Raw genomic sequence first — 21,588 nt, 5'->3', positions numbered from 1 at the left:
TTTAAAAACACATAGTAATTATCTTTTTCAATATATATATATAAAAATAAAGTTATATATATATAATTAATAGTGGATCTCTTTAGAGCATGCCCCAAAAATTTTAAAAAATTTTAAAATTATATTATTTAACGTTAATAAATAATAAAATATAAAATTAAACAAATTTATTAAAATATTTTAATATTTTTTTCATTATCTTTTGAGTTTTCAAATTTTGTATTTATCTTCTATTCTTATATATTTTATATTTTTTGTTTATGAGAAAATAAAAAGGAAGTTAAATACAAATGTATTTTTTTATTTTGATTTTTCACATGTTCTATTTCTTTATTGAAAATTGAAAACTAACTCTTTTTTACTTAAATTATTAATAATGAAATATTTGTTTAGTAAATAATTTCTTTTATCCTATGAACTTTTTCATATTTTCTTGTTTTTATGAATATTGAATAAAATGTTATATACTATATATTTTTTATAATCGTTTGTTTAGTTGTGACCTTCATATATATTCTTTTTCTAATTAAATTTCTTAATTATATATTAGATTTTAATAAATTATTTTTTATGTTTTTAAAATTGATATATAAATTAAGAGTAGAAAAATGTTTAGTTTTAGAAATAATAAGAGAAAATAAATAAAAATAATACAAATTTTATATTACCTTTTTTAATATATATATATATATATATATATATATATATATATTTAAAAATGTGAAATACTGACAATAATTTATTCAAAATTTATATATATTTAGAATAAGTTAATGTAAAATATATAAAAAAATAATTTTTTTCTTGTTTTTATCTATTTTGTCTTATTATTTCTAAAAAATAAATTAATATTTTTATTTTTATTTATGTACCTATTTAAAAAACATAATATATATATTTTAATAATTGTCTGATTTACGATAAATAAAGTTACTTATTTCAGGGTTGAAGGTCAATTAGATTATGCTGTGTGATATCTTAACTGCAGATAAAATACGAGGAAAGAAGGGACAGATTATTATTATTAATAATTATAATTATTACTATCGATATGATTTTATGATTTTCTTTTTTAAATTTTGAAACTCGAGGTTAATTTAGATTTGCTCCTTGAAATTTCTACGATAATTATTTTCTTAAACATAACAAAACATATTTAGTTTCTAATAAATACAAAAGAGTTAAAAAGTTTAAAATAAAAACAAATTCGGGTTCATCCTGCACAAAAAAAGTAATTTATCTCTATTACAAAAAAGGCTAAACCCTGGTGACTGATTATCTGAGAATTGCTTGGAACGCAGAGCAAAGCACATCATCACGTTGAGCAGAAGAAGAGAAAGCAAAGGAAAAGGCCCTGCTACTTCTTCACTCTGGAGTTAACCCGTCTCTAGGGCACACGTCAGCGGTGCGTGCGGAGATGGAGATTCCAAAGGAGCAGATGGAGCAGAGGCTCAATTTCAACGGAGACCCTTCAAACCCTCATTCTCACGACAATGGCAACGGATTCAACCACTTCCAACCCCTCGATTCGGGATACGCTCTTAACCATTCCGTTCCTCGCCCTCCCGCAAACGCCCCTGGCACCACTCCAACCAAGGAACTTCTCCAGGTACTACAATTTTTCTCACAACTCCTTTATTTGCACGCGCAATAGCGTTTCCGTGTTGTTTTATCACGCTTTAGCTTCCTCAGTTATGCGATTTCGTTCTCGCAGATCAAGTGGACAGTGCGAATAATGTGAAAGTTTATGTTGCTCCTGTTCCGAGAACTGCCACGGAGGCTGAGGTAAGTCTATTTCCCGTGAAATGTGAACCGCCAACATTTTCACACTGGTGTTGTGTTTGAATCTGTTGATATAATAGAGGATATCGTACGTTAGTAGTTAATTCACACTATATAGTAATGGAAATGATCATTTTATTTTATCCCTGTCTCTATTTTGTGGGAATGGTGAATCCTGGAATAAATTGATTTTATTTCATCACCTTATTTATCTTCAGTTTGTTACAGTTATTACCCATTTCATGCTCTAAGCATACTTGTAATTTGAAATTATAACAAATGTCATTTCATACACACTGTAATCAATCCCACCCACGTTCCATTTTTATTATTGGAAATCTATTTTCTACTCCGAATTTGCTCAAATTGTTACTGTAATCCCTGTTCCAAAGCAACAGCGACACTCTTGGTGGGTAATTAGGATGTCAGTTGCTAAGAGATATTGTCCCTACCTGTATTTTAAGGGCCTGCCCTATAGGTGAAGAATGGTCCACTGTGATGTTGTCTTCTGGAATTTTTGTCATGCATATTTTTAGCAGAATGTGTGATGTTATATTTGTTTAATATTCTTTCTTCTTTTTCTTTTCGTCTTTATAATAGCTCTTACTCTTCTATATCTTCTCATTTTTGTGATTCCATTTCAGATCCGTCCTGTATTTGAAGAACATGGAACTATTGTTGAGGTTGTTCTTTTAAAAGACAAGAGAACAGGTGTACGGCAAGGTATATATAGTAACTATTATTTGTATCATCCACATTTTGTGCGTTTTGGCCTTCCAATGACTGTGAGGAGCAGGGAATTTAATTTGATTCTTGCATTTGTGTATATAATATGTTCGATATTATATCTACAAGTATTAACGCTAGGTCAAATTTGTTAAACTTATGCAGGAAGTTGTTTTGTGAAATATGCAACATTTGATGAAGCTGACAGGGCTATCAAGGCTTTAAACAATCAATATACATTTGTTGGGGTAAGAAGAACAACCTATGGTTTGGTTAATCCTCTTCTTTGCTATTCATTTCATTAATCTAAACTTGTTTTTATTATTTGACATATTTACATTTCCTAGGAATCATATCCTGTTGTTGTCAAATTTGCTGATCGAGAACTTGAACGTCTTGGTAATTTTTTTTAAAATTCTTGTTCTTTTGAACCTGTTTATTAAGATCCGTACTACTATGCCTATGTCAGGTTCCTTAGCCGATTATGAATATAGGTGTTTGCATAAGCTAAATCCCTAATTAAATTTTTGAAAATTAGTTATTAGGACAGTTTATTATGGATTCTGTATGTACGTCACGATATAGTTGTCAACTCTAGGTCTTGAAAAGATTATTAAAATCAAGATAAAGTTATTAAAATTAAAGCAGCTAAATTTTTTTCACTGACTTTTTGCACTTGGCATTATAGCTTTTCCTTACTGACCAACAAAACGTGATATTAAGCTGCTTTATTTACTGCTGCCTGCCTATACATGCTGATTGATGCGGAATTGAGTATTGTTTTCTTTTCTTTGCCTGCCTCTTCCTTTGAAAGAGTAAGTTTGAAAGGACAAATTTTGAATACTAGAATGCGTGGTATTCTTATTCTCGAACTTGCACACTATATTTCGGATTGGATAATATAGGACAAGGATGAGAAACGAGAGAGATTGTGTAGCTTTAACTTGTTTGAATAGAGGAGAAACAGGGAGTAGAAGTTACTAAATTCTATGGACCCCACCGTTTAAGAAATCTTTGTAGTTATTATTCAAGACTCAAATCTTACAATTTGATGTGTTTTGACTATCTATCGATTTGTATCACAAAATGAATCTTAAATGACTTTGTATCCTATGATACATAAATAAATTTATGCAATTTCGTATCGATTCAACAATTCATATACTATGCGATGCTCTCACCTCCTCTGAACTTCTATATTTTTCCACAATTTCTCCTGACATGTTTAGGGATAATTTCTGGGAAAATATAGAAAAACTTTTGTGTGAAATTTGAGTTATATACTATGTCTAGGGAAGTTTCTGCAGCTTTTCAAAATAGTGGGAAGTTTTGAGAAATAATGACAAAATTCAAGGAAGTCAGGAGCAGTGTACTCTACTTCTTCCAATCATAGGGTTATTTTTTGAGAGAATCAACTATGTTGTCATTTTTATATTTATGGTTTAGCAGCTTTAAAGACGAGGTTTAAATAGTATGCGGAAGTTTATTTGGATGGTTGAGACAAGCCCTTCTTATGAGTATGTAATTTTTAGGTTTAAATTTAATATTTCTAAGAGTTCATTCTATTATGTTGATATTTTAAGTTTGGTTGATGAGAACATGGCATGGAACATGGTTTACTTTCTCCAGCAAGTAATGAGCAGTTTAAAGAATTACACTCTTTTCTGTTTAGTTTATGCGAACCTTTTTCTTTTCTTTTTCTAGGGGCTCGAGGGTTTTCCCGTAACATGGAAAAGAAAGATCCTTTAGAAGGTAAGCTTTTGAGAGAATCAACTATGTTGTCATTGTTTTATATTTATGGTGTTAGCAGCTTTAAAGACGAGGTTTAAATAGTATGCAGAAGTTTATTTGAATGGTTGGGATAAGCCCTTCTTATTAGTATGTAATTTTTAGTTTTAAATTTGATATTTCTAAGTTCATTCTATTATCTTCATATTTTAAGTTTGGTTGATGAGAACATGGCATGGAACATGGTTTACTTTCTCCAGCAAGTAATGAGTTTAAAGAATTAAACTCTTGTGTTTAGTTTATGTGAACCTTTTTATTTTCTTTTTCTAGGGGTTCGTGGGTTTTGCCGTAACATGGAAAAGAAAGATCCTTTAGAAGGCAAGCTTCTCAGCTTTTTTTTTCCTAGGATAGTCGTTGGCTACTATAATATATGATTGTCTAATCTAATATTTTATTGTTTAGTGCCCAACTGACTACTTGCTTTTGTATTCTTGTTTTGTCTCTGTTTTTCAGTGGTGGCAGATAAAGTTTTTGTTAGTTGCTTCAACAAAGAGGCTTCAAAAAAGGAAATTGAAGAAGTATGTTTCACCATTCACATTCTTTTCACCCACATATATTTTAGCATCTCCTGAAAACGACCTTTTACATTTTTTCATGCCAATGATTGTATCCATGGATTTGTATTTAGCTGAAGGATAAGCTAATTGTAGTTTGCCTGTAGAAATGTACCTAGATCCACTCCCTAGGTTGGCTCCTATTAAATTTGAACAGATCTAGATATAGATACAAAAACAAATATTGGTTATCATGTGGACACTTCACATGAGGCTGGTATGTGGCAAATGGCTAGCAAAAACTGTTAGTTACCAACACGTTTATTATGTAACTGTTTGCAGCCTAATTCAGTTTAAATGGGTTGATATGATAACTTCTATTTATTTATTATGGTAGCTGCATTTTTCTATGGTATAGTATTTGGAATATCCTTTATAATCTGCAGGTTATTATATTAATGTTATGTTTCTGAGTTTTGTATACTTATTGTGTGCAGATATTTTCCCCTTATGGACATGTAGAAGATATCTTCATTGCAACCAGTCGTGGTTAGTCTTTGCTCTTGTCATGGAGTGTATTTCATACAATATATTTTCAGGAATGACATGTATTGGATTGTCTTTTATTTCTTCCCCAACAAAAGAAGTTGCAGACTAACCTATATTAAAAACTAGGAGTGAGAGACAGTGGGTGAAATTGAACTCTTCATATCTTTGTCAGACCTCATTGAACCAAAATTTTCTTCAAGAAGCTTACAATGAAAATCTTAAATGTTAGGAGATCCCAAGTTAATTGCTTCGTAAGAGAAAATTAGTTAGAGAGAAAATAATTAAAATGTAAATAATAAGAGGGAAAGAAAAGAGCAAGCCTTGGGTTCTGGAATAGAATTTGCACAGGGTAAAGGGGTAGAGTCCAGGCGTCTCAACTATTTGAAGACTGGGGATGCGGAGAAAATCATTGTATCTTTATTGATCTTTGTTTTGTATCTCCTTGATACTGAGAAGAGACTATATGTTGCCATAAATTTTTTTTACATATTTCCAGACCTATTCTATCATAAATTTACTCAATGTTTGGATACTATACATAAAGAGAGAGGACCGTGGTCAATCCCCGATGGACTATTTGGATTTTTAGCTATGATTGCTTTTAGCACCTAGTCTTGTATTTACTTTTTGTCATCTACTTATTATCATGGTTATCATTTTCACCTAACTTGTCGTGTGGATGCATTTCTCAATTTCCTAGGATATGCTTTTGTCAAATTTTCTAACAGAGAAATGGCATTAGCTGCAATCAAAGGACTGAATAGAACCTTCACGATGAGAGTAAAGCTAATTTATTTATTTATTTAATTCATACATCTTACTCTGTCCACTTTCAATTGTTAACTAAAGTCTTATTTTTTAATCACCTAGGGTTGTGATCATCCATTAATTGTTCGTTTTGCGGATCCCAAGAAACCTAGGACAGGAGAGTCAAGGTTTTACTTTTTCATCCATCTATCTCTTATATAAATATGTTTATTACATCTTTTATTATTAATAAATTAATAATACATCACAAGTTAGCAACTACATTTACATGCTACAATCTTTGATTTTTATTTATTATTTTTTTGTAGAGGGAATGGGACTTTTCAGTTCAGCAAATTTAATTTTCTTGGCTAAGTGGCAATGACTCTTTACTTAGTAAATGAAAATAAAATGTTAAATTCATACGTTATCCTAACTGTTTAAGGGTGCATGTTTTCTAGTGTGAGCCAGGCTAGGTTAGATTGGTAAAGTGGACAAGGTGGACTGTAAGTCCACATCTTAGAACAAGTCAATATCAATCTGAACTGGCTTGTTTCTCCTAAACTGCTCTAGTTGAAACGTGTTTGATGGCTTAATCGATTCTTAACTAGTTTAAATTTGATCTCGTTGGTTTTTTTGGTTACTTCTACCTAGAATCCCATAATACATAGAACGTGGGATTCAAACTGCAAACCACATACCTCCCAATTGGATTCTAACACACTGTTCTTATGTCAAAACCTTGCCAGACATGCTATACTTGAATCAGGGTATGTTTGATGCAAGATTTTTGGGTGGTGCTTAAAATTTTAATCAACACGCTCTAAGTGGTGTTAAACTGTCATGCTTTTAATATATTAGTCATATTTATGAAAGAAAGTCCTGTTATAAAAAGGAATTTGAAGTCTATTGTTGTTCAACCGAACTCAGATCATTCAACTATGTATTGGTTTCCCTTTGTTGTTCAACCAGGAGATAATTTTAGACTTGTATTTATGTTCTATTCCTATGTATACTTCTTCAGGTCCAACTATTTATCTGTGAATGCAAATTTTGGACCCTGTTCTCAAGAACCAGCAGTATGGTTTGTTTCGCTTCATTTGCCCTTCTTCTATATTAATTACGAAACACATGACTTGCTAAATAAATTGCAAATTATTGTCTTTTCACAGGCCACTACCAAATTTTGGTGATCCCAACTGTGGAGGAAGTATGTTGCCTATTGCCCCACATCATTCCTCAATTCCACACCCACAAGTTACTACTCATATGCAAAACTGGGAACCTGGTGCTCCTGTGGTACAACATTCATTTCCCCCACAACAATTGCATTCACAGTTGGGTTCGATGCCTTTCGGGTCAATTCAAGCTCCAAAATTGCCTTCTCAGTCTCAGCCATTTATTACTGAGGTGCAGAGACAGCCATATCCGGCAGATTCATCAGTTCAAAATATAGAGCAGCACCTTAGTTCACAGGTTAGTTACTAACAGGTAATAATATGCATTGATCATTATAAGTCTCTCTTTTATGAAAATTTTGGTCGTGATTTAAGTGAATTTCTGTTATTGAAGAGGTGAATTGGTGTTGTTGAATTGATATTATTATCTATTGTACTCATGGGTTTATGTTTCTACTTAACCATAACTGCCTTTAATCTTCAAATTATATTTTTAGTTCTCCCAAAAACAAATGCATCTTTGCTGTTACAAATTCAATGGCAAATTCATGAATTTCTTGGATGCCTCTGTCTTCCTTTTTGAAGCATTTATATTTTTGTGTCTTTCAGTTAAACTATATGCATTGTTATAATTGAGGATGATTTTAGTCTTGTAAAAAGGTGTAGAGAGAAACTAAGGATGTAAGAGAAAATTGTTCAGAGGGATCTCATGGTCAATAGTATCTCTGAAAAGTTTGGTCTGTAATTGAAACCCATTACATCGAGCAATTCATGTTACCAACCTTACCTGGGAAGATAAGTCTTGGAAATTAGATTTAATTATAACTCAATCTCACATAATCAATTAATAAAGTGCGGATTGCACTCACCTATATACTATAATTTGACTAATATCTTTGGTATATTTTAGATCTCCGATCCCCTTAATGTTGGGGACTTAGTGAGTGGCATGATTGGTCCAACAAACCTTGTTAGGATAGATTTGGGATCTCCAACAAAAAGTATAATGGCTATTTATCTAATAGAGGAATGGTATTAGAAGAGTTCAGTTTATTTGGTATAAGTAATGGCAAAATACTGAAGAGGCCATTCTTTTTTTTATGCACCTCTGACCATTAAATACATTGGAAATGTTTAAATGGATTATTTAATGTGACAAATTACTGTTGAAGCACCTTTATTGGAAGACTACAATAGTTTTCTCACTTTATTGTTCTCCCAGCTGGCTAGTCAGACTGGAAGCAACCCTAGTACAGCTGCTGGCAATACCCCACCTGATATGCCTTCAAGTCCCCAAGATGAAGAATTTCCAGAGTGTGACTGGAGTGAACACTACTGCCCCGATGGTGTTAAGTACTACTACAACTGTGTCACTTGTGAAAGCAGAGTAATGTTTCAACTGTTTGATCTTTTGTTCATACAATCTGTTTTTTGGATTTCTGTCACTTTGGTGTGTGATGGTTATTACTCTTGGAGCAGTGGGAGAAGCCTGAAGAGTATGCCTTGTACGAGAAAGAATCTCAGAAGCAGCCGGAGCTGGAGGATAATTGCTGCAGTCTTTCACAATTGTCGTCATGTTCCTCCCAACAAGTTGCTGAAAAACACCAGGTGCATTCTCAGATGTATTTCTCCCATAAAAAGTTCAGCAAAATAAATAAAATAACTACCTGACCAATAAACATGGTTATATTTCAAGCCCTAATTGTTTGAAAAGTAATCTAACATTCTGTAGTTTTGCAGGAAACAAATCATGACCACAGACAGTCAAATACAAGTCCTGTTGTTGCATAGATGTGATGTTATTGTTTTTAGGCTACTGAAAGCACATGTTGTTCACAATTACTATATTGACCTTCAAATTCCTAGAAACCAAGCCTAACGGTTTATCACGAGGTTGTACGTATTCTTATTGCCTCATTTATTTATTTCAATGGCTATTGCTAGTCTGTAAATTGGAAATTTGCTAGTTTCCTAACAGCTCAGTATACAGTGCGTCTTAAAGGGATACAATCATGGTAAGTAATTCTCGGATATATCTAGATTATAAAAATGTCTTTGATTTTTTTGAGAGGCAAGGTAGGTTGAGCTTTTAACTCATGGGAGCTGGAATATCTCATGACTCTAAAACTTACTACCAGAACGAGACATAGTCTGAAATGTTAATGATACCCTTCAGTCTTGTGTTTGTGGGATGGCGTTTTATGTCCCTGTATTGGTTGAGTGAGAGGAACGGGAGATCGATTAAAGCCTATCAGGGAGCTTGATAAGAAATGTGGCTCCACTGCCACTGTATGGTCTGCAAAGTTCAGAACGGTACCCACATATAGTTTACGTGTAAGTTTTCAACGCGTACTAATAATTATTGTTGATATTGGAATTGAAGATGAATATGATGGCCTTTTCTGCTGCAGTGGTGCCATGTGCTAAATGGTGTACCCAAATGCCCGTCTCATTCACTCCGTGTTACCTTTCATCGTTGTCCTGGATTCTGTTGACTGTAGAGGTTCCTGTGGAGTACCCAGAAATAATGACATTTAAGTCAAATGGATAACTTTTGAAATTGTATTTTTATCAAAGTTTGATAATGGTTCGCAAGCCGGCAGGATCGTTTTGCAGTCATTTATTTGTCTGGGAGTAAAGTAATAGAAGATAGGTAAATTAAAAGACAATAAGTGGCTGAGCAATTCAATATGGGTTGGTAATTATTCCCTGTTCTTTCTGAATTGAAGAGTTCTAATTCGATGCAATGTATTTGCCACTTAATGGAGAGGGAGCGTATAATGGGAAGGAATAGCGGGGCCCCAGTGGCTCTTTGATGGTGGCGTATCATATGCATCCTCTTAGTGCGCGTTGGTCTATGCCTATATTAACTTACAATTATTCTCTTAGACCACATCCTCACCTGCTCTATATAACCAAACTTATGAAAGAATACGACACCAGCTATTATGGTGCTTTCACAGATTAAGCTAAAACTAGTCATTATGAAGATCTATTCCATCGTCCAAGCCAGATCACGCTTTAAATGTAATCCTTGTTCCACTTTTCTTTTCTTCACTTCTCGTGCTTTTAATTTCACCCTCTTTCACATCTTCAATGAATCAATTCCATCAATGGAATACATGGCAAAGTTTGATCGGATTGTCAATGGTTGAACTACTCTTCCTATTTATTACCCCGTTACCATATTGGGTTCGATCTTTCACCAATGTATCTTAAAAATTACAAGAAAATTTCCCTACAATTTCCTTTTCGCTGGACTACAGGGACCTGACAAAGCAAGCAAACTTGCACCCCGATTATTCCCTTTTGAAAGCCTAAACCTAATAATCTGTATTGTCGTGCCAGTGGTAAACGCACATTCCCTCAACAAAAAGAAACAAAAACACAAGACAAACGACGGGTCAGAATCTCACGATTAAAAAGAGGATAGAACCCTATTTGCCTTATTTTTATTTTGTTTTGTTATCATTTTCACTCACAGTCCAATCCACCAACGGATACTCTTATTTGTCCTTTTATTTATTTTCTATCCATTAAATATCAGATATCGGATCGAAACAGGAAACTAGATCCCAAGACACTTCAACGAGAAAGCAGTGCCTGCACCGGATCAAAATCTATCTATGCTACGCCGATATTCATGCCAAGGTCCTATCTGTATATTATATACGTGCATAAAGATAAAGTGGGTTACACAAGCATGATTGATCCCAGCCATCAAGGAAAACTAAAACTTAAATATATATATATATATATATATATATATATATATATATATATATATATGTTCCAGTGCAGCAATGGAGTTCTCATCTATACTCTCCTACAAAAAGTAATAATAAGAAATCACATAGTAACAGCAATGGAATTGTCATCTAGTCTTGTTTGAACATAAGTGAAGGAACAACATCTTGAAGACGCCCATAGTCACTCAACAACGCTGTCTCTTGAGGAAAAGTGACATTCTTTGGAGAGAGGAAACCCAGAGAAGACAATGCATCGACATGGAGTGGTTGTTGGTGCTGCTGCTGATAATATTGGGACATGTAGTTCTCAGATCCAGACATTAGCGAACAAAAATTATTGGAGCGACCCATAACCGGGCTTGGATGAGTGTGTTGGCCTTCGTAGGTTGTCACCACAATGCTTGGGTCGCTGAAAGATCGCTCCACGCGTTTCTTCACATTACACGAAACACTGGTGCAACGATAGTAGCTCCTGTTCAAATGTTGAGAGCGTTTAATTTATTTTTGGGTGGTTTAAACGAAACAAAATGGAACCGAAAGTGAAGAAGTGAAGGAAGCAAAAGGTGTATTGCAGAATGAGATAAAGTGTTGTTACCTGGGAAAAGGGCTGTTTTTCACAGCTTTTTGACCGTACTTTCTCCATCTGTACCCATCTTCCAGATGATCCACCTCGCTTTTCGTCATGAACGCGAATCTCGGTTCTCTCTGTCTCTTCTGATTTGTCTTCTTAGCCTTCAACCTAAAACCATCCCAGAAAACCATCAAATCTTATTAGAATCTTCCAAACATTAAATAAATCAACGTACAACTATTCCTCATCACAAAAATATTATAAAAAACAAATACCCAGCCCCCATCTTATTCATCATCCCCTACCCTAATTAGATTATCAAATGCGTAATTCACACTCAACCTCCCCCAAGGTTTTTGTTCCTCCGATCATTCAAACACCAAAGATGTTTTTTTTTTTTTTTTTTTTTCAAAATGCGAATCCTAGGCTTAAATAACCAAATAACTACACAAAATGAAGTAAACAAAAGAATTTTAAAAAGGCGAGAGAGAATTAGAACATTAGAGAAAGAAACGTACTGTTCCTTTGTCTTTTTGTGCTCATCATGTGTTTGGTCTACAGTTCTATTCTTTTGTTCATCGTTGAGAGCCTCACTGGACGCGGAGGAAATGGATGAAGAGTTCGGAGTCGCAGGTTGCTGGTTGGTTACCTCGGACCAATCTTTCTTAGTCTGAGGTAGTTCCTTAACATCAGAGGTTGGAAGCAGTTCCACGTTGGACCCTAAAGGCAAATCAAGCAGAGGACTGTATTCTTGCACACCCAACAACTCCATAAACCCTAAAGAGCTCTTGTCATCAGAGAAATCAAGCAATGGATAATTAAAGTGGAAGGACGATGACCCTATGGCATAATCCTCCTTCTTCTTCACACCCATCGTCATCATCACCGTATTATTATCCATATATATATATATATATATACTTATCTCTCAAATGCCCAATCTGAAATAATCCTTCATTCAAAAAGCTACAAGAGCAGTGAGATAGATACGATAAATATATGATCGATCTGGTTAGGTGGATGAAAGAAGAGAGAAAGAAAGAAAGAAAGAAAGATTGATAGCGGAGCTTTGTGGGTTGGAAGAAAGTGAAAGGTGATTGTGGAAATGAGTTGGAAGTGAAAGAAGCAAGTAGTAATGAATGAATATGAATACATATACATACATAAGTTCCATAGTTAAAGCCAAAAACAGTGACACCAAAGAGGTCACCGGCAATTGTAGGTTAGTGGGTGGTACGGACAACGTGGCAGCCGGTGGCATTCAATGCATGGTCGACGTTTTCATACGTAGCGCATCATTGATTCATTGTGGGCGTGTTTTCTGTTTCTGTGTGTGAACGGGGTTACGCTACCTCCTTCTCTTACGGAACCAAACACGTTATGGATTCTAATCCTCTTTACGGGGGAAAGGACGTAACTACAAAATTTCGGTGCAAAATACTCAAAACAAAAACACTTCTTTTCTTTTTCTTATTCATTTTGCTCTTCTGGACTAACATTTTCATTCGCATATTATAATGTGAAAGATTAAGGCTGTAATTAACTACTGAGTTTATTACAATCTAACTAGTTCATGTAAATGTTTATATTAATTAATGTGGAATTTTATTACTTAAGCACTTAAGATAAATTTTAATTTTAATTCAATAACAGTATAAAAAGTTCATACTAGCAACCACAAATTGATTTTCGAAAATGCTTGACACTTTTGTTACTCCCTCCCCTCCCCCCCTTGCCAAAAAAGGAGTATTTTTGTGCCTAAGATAATAATTTTTTTTTTTTTTTTGCAAATGATAGAGAAAGTATTCTTGCTTTGTCTTTTAAAACTATAAAACTACCTTTAATTTACATGTATATAAAGACACGTTATTTTATATTTGGATTATACGGTGAGATTAAGACATAGTGTAGAGATAAAGTTAATTAAATTGGATAATACGAAGTATATAATTAAAGAATCTACATACGCACACGTCTGCGACGGTGTTATGCAAATTAAACACCACATAGTTTTGGTCTAGTGTGTATATATAAAGTGAACTAGCTACATCCTCCTAAGTCCTATTTCTTTAGTATTCTTTTTTCTTTTTGAGCTTTACGATCTTTAAAGGAAAAATGACTGTACAAAGTTAATGAAGGGAAAAAGAAGGATGCACGTGTGTTATCATAGTTAATTTTTTGTAAAAACGTGATTAAAAAACGTATACATCTTTATATTTTTTTTAACGTATTTCAATTATATATATCTTAAAGAAAATCTTGAAAATTATCATAAAAAAGCAATATCTAAATTGGTGATCTCAACCTAAAATTTCAGATTTAAAAATGAAGAGAGAAAACAGATTAATAGATAAAATGCATATTTACAAGTAAAAATATTAAAAATAATGAGAAAAAAAAAAGTTAAACCAACTCTTGGAACGACATGCATAGAAGGAATACGACAATCAGATACAAATTGAGTGATTCGTTTCTGGTTAAACCGAGAATTTATACCAAAGCGAGGGTTCACAAGTAAATGAGATTATACCCTATTACCGATCTAGAAGCAAGAGAATATATTGAAAGTCTTCTGCTTTTTAATGTGTCTGCAAAAATGTTTCTATTACTGTAACTGGGACTTCACATTTTCTTAAACTTGAAAATAAAAAAAATTGAGAATAGTACATTTGTTTATGTTTAATTTAAGAAGCAATTAGATGAATATAATTGACAATGAAAGAGAGAGTTAATTTTGAAGAGAAAGGAGTTTTCTTGGTAAACCGACCATATCCGAGGTAGGGTAGAATTGTTTGGAGGATTTTTCGGTTTGGAAAAGATTTGCCACTTAGATAAATAAGGAATCAATCAATCTCTTAAAGTATGTTCGAATGTTGAAAGTGAGGTAAATTCTTATTTCTAGAATTACATGCTATAAGTGTAGGGAATGATATAATAAAACACAAACTAATTACTTTGCCTTTCTTAACAGATACTAATTTAGTGAACACATCAAGATTGTTTTTAATCAATTTAACCCAATCAAGCCAGAAGTAAGAAAGAATGGTTTTCTTATAGTTTTTTGTTGTTGTCAGAAATATATATATATATATATATATATATATATATATATATATATATATATATATATGTGTGTGTGTGTGTGTGTAACATCCCAATTTTAGCAGCTTAAAACTAATAAAAATAGGAAGTTTCATAATAGTTCCAAAACAGATAATCCAGTGTACACAATATATTAATACAGTCTTACAAAAGGTATGACTATAAAAATATATCACTTATACACTTAAACTAAACTAATAAACTCTGTACTACTGACCACTGCTAAAGCTCCCACTGGAAACCTCCTCTTCAACACTAACACGATGGCTCTTCATCCTCCAGAAGTGCCTTTGACACTGCAACCACATCTGCTCCCACCGAAATAGGTGATCATCGCAAAAGGAAACATACAACACAAGACAGGAACACAAAAAGCAAGGGTAAGTTAATCTGATTAAGGAATCATGCAGTTCATTTATAAACAGAGACCATGCAATCTTTCTCATTATCACCAGAATCATATAGACCACCACAACACATATACATGACTCTAGACTCAATATCCGGATTATGTAAGCGACATCGGATCTCTTGGTGGCTTGCACCTGTGACGGTTCCCAAACTCTGCAGAGTTTGGACACATGGAGTATTCACCCGACCGTTCCCAGGGTAAGTCCCCTCCACGTCTAGACTGGATCAAGTCCAACGACGAGGACCTCCTGCTACTCCTCACGACATAATCCATTCTGCTCTATATGAGCTTGAATGATTATTGGAGTTTCAGGATACCAACCATTATAGATTCCTTACATCCTTACACACACTACAATTCCACTTGGATTTCCCTTGAAATTCCATTTCAACCTCATCTTCTCATAATTTGTATCCATCCAATTTAATCATACGATACATCAATGGTAGCATTCCAACCATACAGGGCCTAAGTTGCACAAGGATACATAAAAACATACATTTCCACCAAAGAAAACAGAATTAGAGCACTACTACTACAGTAGCTCTCGCTCAGGCTAAAAAGTCTAGCCTAGGCGATAGGTCATCTCGCTCAGGCGAGCCAGTCTCGCCTAGGCGAGACACTAACAGTGGCAAAAAGAGAAAACCTGGGCGAACTCTCGCTCAGGCTAGGCTGGTCCGCCTAGGCGAGATCGTCTCTCGCTCAAGCGACCCCAACTCGCCTAGGCGAGACTTCGCGCAGGAACAGAAGTGCGTCTCCTAGTGTTTTCGCTCAGGCGAGCGTCACTCGCCTAGGCAAAAATACCAGGTCACGAACCTGTTCCCACATGCAGTGGATCAGTTTGCCTCAAGCACAAAGCAATTATTCACCAAATCATGCAATTCAAACACTAATTCATCTATCAAACACGTAATTCAAGCTCATCTACGAATTTTCTATTCAAATTAAGAAGAGTGGTTAGCTTCCGTTACCTGTTATCATGTTTAGACAGCTTTATAAACGTCAACGCCTTAAAAACGTCAACACCTCTAACTCCACAGGATGCTCTATCTACACATAGAAACATCACTGATCAACAGAGACTCATACTGATAATTAAAACGTCGCATGCAAGCGGAAGAGGGCTTACATGCAACAGAAAACAAAAAAAGACTAAAAAGAGAGCGGAAACTCAACTTACGCGAACGGAGAAACTGATTGGTCCAATTTGAAGAGCTTGCCGAGAGGATCAATCCTACGGTCTCGGTTCTTCAATCAGATGACCAGAGAGACAAAACCTCTAAAGAGAAGTCAGAGAACTCTAGAAAAGTAGTTTCTAGAGAGATGGTGTGTTTTAAAATAATGAAACTCGTTTATAACAATTCTATTTATACTAAAACCTTTTAATATTAAAATAATCGAGTCTCACTATTTTTAAACCACTATCACTTTTAAAACGCCATTTTCTAGGATCTTACGGTGTGTGTAAGTCAAATTGTAATTAACTTTTCTTTATTTTTTACAATTTTATTAGTTTTAATGAATCAATTAAATTGAAATTTTTAAATTAGAAATAATGAATCAATATCAATTAAAATCCTCAGTAGTTTTAGTAAATTAAAGGGAAATAATGATTAAATTTAAGAGGGGACTAAAAGATTACATTTAGATCAGAACGAATAAAAAATATTTTCAGTTTCTGAAATTAAAAAATCAATTTTAAATTTGAGGAACTATAAATCAATTTTAAATTCAGAAACAGAAATAAAATTTAACTTCCATGAACTTAAAACTAAGGATGATAACATGATAGTAGGACATAGATAATGTTACTTCTAATTTGACTTGTAACAAAAAAATTATTTGTAACATGTTGGTTTACTCGTCAACACATACGAGTATTTTAAAACTCACAGATAATCGTGGATATCCACGAATATTTAAATAAAATAAATATATATTAAAATATAATTTTAATTAAATTTAATCTAATAAATTATATTTTTAATTTCAATTTTAATTAAATTTAGTTTAATAAATTATAAATTAAACTTTTTACAGATAATCTATACCATATACAGATAATATAATATTCATATTCAATCTGTCTATAAAAGATATTAAAATATTGGTTACTTATTATTTACAGATAATAAATATTTGTGAATATTAATTATCCATTAGAGATTCTATCTTTTTATACTATGAAGCATAGATATTTTTGCTATCCTACTTAAAACCGTGTTTTAATAAAAAAGGTTAAAAAATTATTTTCCACTTAATTATTTTAGTTGCTGAAATATCTTTATGATATAGCGTTGTCATTCCGGTGTAATGTACATAATGACAAGGGAAAAGAAGAGTAATATCTGAAATTTTGGTACAGAAAAAACAACTTCTAAATTATAAAAGTAAAAAAAAAAATCAAATTCAAAGGATTAAAAGCATTTTTTAAGTTATATTTCTTTTAAAATATATAAAACTTACAAATTTATTTGTCTTTCTTGATTATTATACTCGTTGGCCTACCTACGTGAAAAAGGAAAGCATTTTGACTGAGGCAAAAAAGTCAAATGTATAAAACCAATAAAATACGATTTTATACTCTGTTTATAAATCTTAGTAAATTATAGCTTTTAAATAATTAATGTATTCTGATACAATGTATATTTATAGGAATGTCAAAAAAATTTGTATTTGTGGATATTCATGGATTAAACCCACAACGGATAGGAAATGGATATAAAAATGGATATCTGGTACCCGCGGGTACGAGTATTTTTTATACCCGCATGTTAACGGGGCGAGTACGGGTATCATAGTATTCGTATTCATGGATATCCATACTCGCTAAACTTTAATTCAGAAAAATACCCATATATATATATATATATTAGTAAAAAACATTATGAGTCTTCATTCAATAATGGTGATCGGATTCTTATTCCACAACGGAGTAGATTACTTCTAGATACTGTAGAGGCATTGATGTGTCTCTAATACTGGTTATGAACCAACATGGAAGGAAATGAAATTAATACTTGTACTTAGATATTTTAATTAAGTGATTGTTAGAAATTTTTAATGAACTTCTTGTGTTTTCAGGCTCTTCTAAATTAAAATTGGACAACATGAAACTTTAGACAATGTTGCAAGAGATGGACATTGATGAAGTTAGTAATTTATTTAATATTTTATTCAAAAATAAATTACAATATAAATTGTCAGTGATTTTTTATTTGTTTGTTTTTCAATAATCAATCGGAGAAAGGAGACTTGTTGATCCAAACAATAATTAGGGTTAAATATTTATTTTTTAAAATATTTTTGTAAATACCCGCGGGTACCCGTGGATACTCGCAAATATGAAAAAAATAGGCAGGTACCCGCATAACGGATATAGATACTGATACGGGACGAATATTTATCAAGCGGGTAGGGTACGAGGGAGCTACTACCCGTACCCTACCCCGTCCCGTTGACATCCCTATTCATACATATATTACATAAGAGTATAAAATTTTAATTATTAATAAAAAATAATTAACTGAGTAATAAACTAAACTCACATGTATTTTTAAATATCTTAATACTTCATAACACATTGATAATTAGACCTTAAAAAAAAGTTGGACTTTCATACAAATTAGGTCAGACCTTAAAAAAATGTCTGAGCTGAATAGATGATATTTAAACTTTATATTTTTAATAAAAGTGAAACGCACACTGATTTACACTACATAATCAATTTAATCAATTGCAGTTCTACACAAGCCACAATAATTATTTATAATATTAAGGTATTTTTCAATCCAGGTTTTACTTTTAAGTTTCATAGATATCATTATCTTATTTTATTTTTATCACAAATTTGCTTTTTATGTAATATAGGAATTTTATAAAATTTTGTTTAATTCTAACTTTATCATTCATTATTCATATTGTGAATGATTTTTTTACATAGTATTGTAAGAGTTAATTTTTTAATAAAAATAAATTTATTTTTAATGATTTCATTTAAGGCGCTAAGTCTTAAATTTAAAATCGATATGTAATGAAATTTTTTAAAAATTTGGACATGATTCTCCATTAAGAAATATTAATATTTAACTCCACAATAAAAAAAATTAATTAAAAAGTATAAAATAAAACATCAAATTATATATTTAATATGGGTAATATGAAAATGGGGTTGTACTAAAAGGGGCTTTACAAAAATGACAGTTAAGTTACAGCTGGACAAAAATTGTCGAAATAGAGATTCTATTGAGCAGCCAATGTTTTTATTATTGAAAAGTTGCTTCATCCTTGTCTTAGATTCATTGCTCATGGATGCATTTGCGTCAACACATTTTTCATATTTCTTCTTTCAATTCACATGTTAAATTCACACCAAAAACTGTGCCTCCTACTGTTTTTTTTCCTGTATTCTCCACTCTCATTTTCTAGCTCCTATTAATTTACAGAAATTAAACACAACAATTAAATTATTTTCCATCAATCGTACCAACATCAAAATAATTAGCGTCTAAAATAGTTAGTTTTAAACCGTGAATTACACACCAAATCTAGCACAATCTGGAGTCGGTGAAGAGTTTCCTTTTTTTAATCACTTCTCTGTCAGATTACATTCCTAGATACGTACGTTTCTTCGTCAATGCCACCTACACACATCACACCACTGAAATCACCATGGAATTAAAACCTTTAACACTGCAAAGAAAACAACATACAAGGTTAATGTTCTGTTCTGTGCTACCTTTTCCGCAATTTCATGCCAAAGGAATGACACATTCATGCACGTGTGGTTTTTAGCGAGCCACGTGATGCATGCTGACACACGTAGTTCCGTGCAAGACTTGATCTGGTACTTTGCTATTTGCTACTGGCTAGTACCCTTCAATAATTTCGTTACTAATTTATTACGATACATGTATAAATACACGGGTAATACGCATTTATTTTCGTAGCAAAAAATACGTATATACAAAAATGAAAAAAACTCGTAAACCGAGGAATATTTTCTCTCTTTATTTATTGTCTTGGTTAGGCTCGTACTCTGCACTTTTTTTTAGGCTATCTAACTTCTCTTTTTCGTGGAACACTTTTTTGGGGCAGTCGGTGGAAGGAAGCTTCATATCATTTATTTGATGTATAATTTAGTAATTTAAAAATTTATTTAAGAAAATAATAGAATTGCCATGATGTTATAAATATATAGTTTTTTGAAAAAATAAAATTGGTTGATAAAATAAGGAAGTAACCTCACATAGGAACGAGAGTGGTACCTGGTGTGTGTAAAAGGCCGGAAAAATAGCCTCACCATATGGTCCCCTGTTTCGAATTCATTAACCTTATGGGTCCCCCTCTGGTCATGCACGTTCACACCTATAAAGATCTTTTTAAAAATATTGAAAATGACAGTGACACCAGAAAAAGAAAAGAAAAAAAAAAGGAAAAACAATTGTGCTATTAAAGGTGGGTTCATGATCTGCATCAAAATTTATTGCCTATTTTAGCCCACCATAAATATATATATATCATATTTATGATATCATTTTTATTTATTGTAATAGCAGGTGCTTTACAAGAAATTTCCTCAACTGTAGTAAATAGGATTTGGTTGCCTAACTTCTTTTAAATCGTATTAATTACTGTTTTTATTTGATTGGAAGAACAAATACCGATATATTATACATAGTATATAATTCCAGTTTTTTATTTTTTCTTTTCCGAAAAACTAACTACTTATATTATTTTTCATTTAAAAAAGTTGGACAAATCTTGCCTATAAGAAAGGAAATGCCGAGTGTCTCCTTTCATCTAACGCCATTAATGTTTATGGGTAAATAATATCAACCAGTCAATTTTTTCTGAAAAAGTACGACATGGTAAAAAACATTGAAACAGTAAAATGGCTATACTCAATATTATTATTACTTTATACTAAAAGTTTAAGACAAAAAAAAATGTCATTTATATTTGTATGTGCTTTTGTCTTATATTTTGAAGAATAGATGCTTTTGTTCTTATGACTTGAAAAATCATGTTATTTCTTCTAAGGACTCCGTAATTTTTGTAAAGAAGTTCCACTTTTAAGTTTTTAGCTATTTATAACAAGTTAATAAAGAAAATTCTATTTTGTATATTTTTTTACAATTTTAATTTTTTTAATATCTAGTTTTGTATTTTACGATAACAGTTGTATGTTTAAAATATTTAATTGTAATATATTGTTCTTGTAAAAAGAAAATTAAGACACTAGTAAGTTACACTTGTATTTCTACCTATGTAATTAACTTCCTACGTTATATTAAGGGTTGAATATTTTGGTCTCTCAATTTTCAAGAAAAACTGAAATTAGTTTTTTTTTAAACTTTAACTCCATTTAGTCTTCTAATTTTAAAATGATGTGATTTTAATTTTTTTAATCAAAATTTATTAAATTTATTTAACGTTTTAAATGCGTTTCATGATAGCTCGTTAGTTAACATTAAAACTAAAATGTGTC

The 21,588-nt window shown here is 32.3% G+C and overlaps 2 protein-coding genes across 5 annotated transcripts; one reads left to right on the top strand and one right to left on the bottom strand.

Moving 5' to 3' along the window:
* Positions 1–1,245: 1,245 nt before the first annotated feature.
* On the top strand, positions 1,246–9,327 carry LOC114183583 (flowering time control protein FCA). 4 transcript variants are annotated; one of them, XM_028070659.1, is made up of 16 exons: positions 1,246–1,609; positions 1,715–1,785; positions 2,427–2,505; positions 2,674–2,756; positions 2,856–2,907; positions 4,213–4,260; positions 4,567–4,614; positions 4,750–4,814; positions 5,288–5,339; positions 6,040–6,119; positions 6,210–6,274; positions 7,111–7,170; positions 7,259–7,562; positions 8,487–8,651; positions 8,744–8,872; positions 9,005–9,327. In XM_028070659.1, the coding sequence occupies exons 6-16, from the start codon at positions 4,236–4,238 to the stop codon at positions 9,053–9,055; spliced, it is 1,044 nt and encodes a 347-aa protein (XP_027926460.1). In that variant the 5' UTR covers positions 1,246–1,609; positions 1,715–1,785; positions 2,427–2,505; positions 2,674–2,756; positions 2,856–2,907; positions 4,213–4,235; the 3' UTR covers positions 9,056–9,327. The 4 variants fall into 4 exon arrangements, with proteins under 4 accessions (XP_027926460.1, XP_027926468.1, XP_027926476.1 ...); XM_028070667.1 differs by lacking the exon at positions 2,856–2,907; XM_028070675.1 differs by lacking the exon at positions 4,567–4,614.
* Positions 9,328–10,904: 1,577 nt separating this feature from the next.
* LOC114183609 (WRKY transcription factor 23-like) lies at positions 10,905–12,720 on the bottom strand. Its single transcript, XM_028070692.1, has 3 exons — positions 12,103–12,720; positions 11,609–11,752; positions 10,905–11,485 (listed from the first exon to the last, which is right to left on the bottom strand). Exons 1-3 carry the CDS (start codon positions 12,483–12,485, stop codon positions 11,143–11,145), a joined length of 870 nt encoding a protein of 289 aa, XP_027926493.1. The 5' UTR covers positions 12,486–12,720; the 3' UTR covers positions 10,905–11,142.
* Between the last annotated feature and the right edge of the window lie 8,868 nt (positions 12,721–21,588).

Source organism: Vigna unguiculata, chromosome 1 (genome assembly GCF_004118075.2).
Source record: "Vigna unguiculata cultivar IT97K-499-35 chromosome 1, ASM411807v1, whole genome shotgun sequence".
Taxonomy (NCBI): domain Eukaryota; kingdom Viridiplantae; phylum Streptophyta; class Magnoliopsida; order Fabales; family Fabaceae; genus Vigna; species Vigna unguiculata.
Note: the sequence above shows the minus strand (reverse complement) of the source record. Positions and strands in the feature narration are given on the sequence as shown.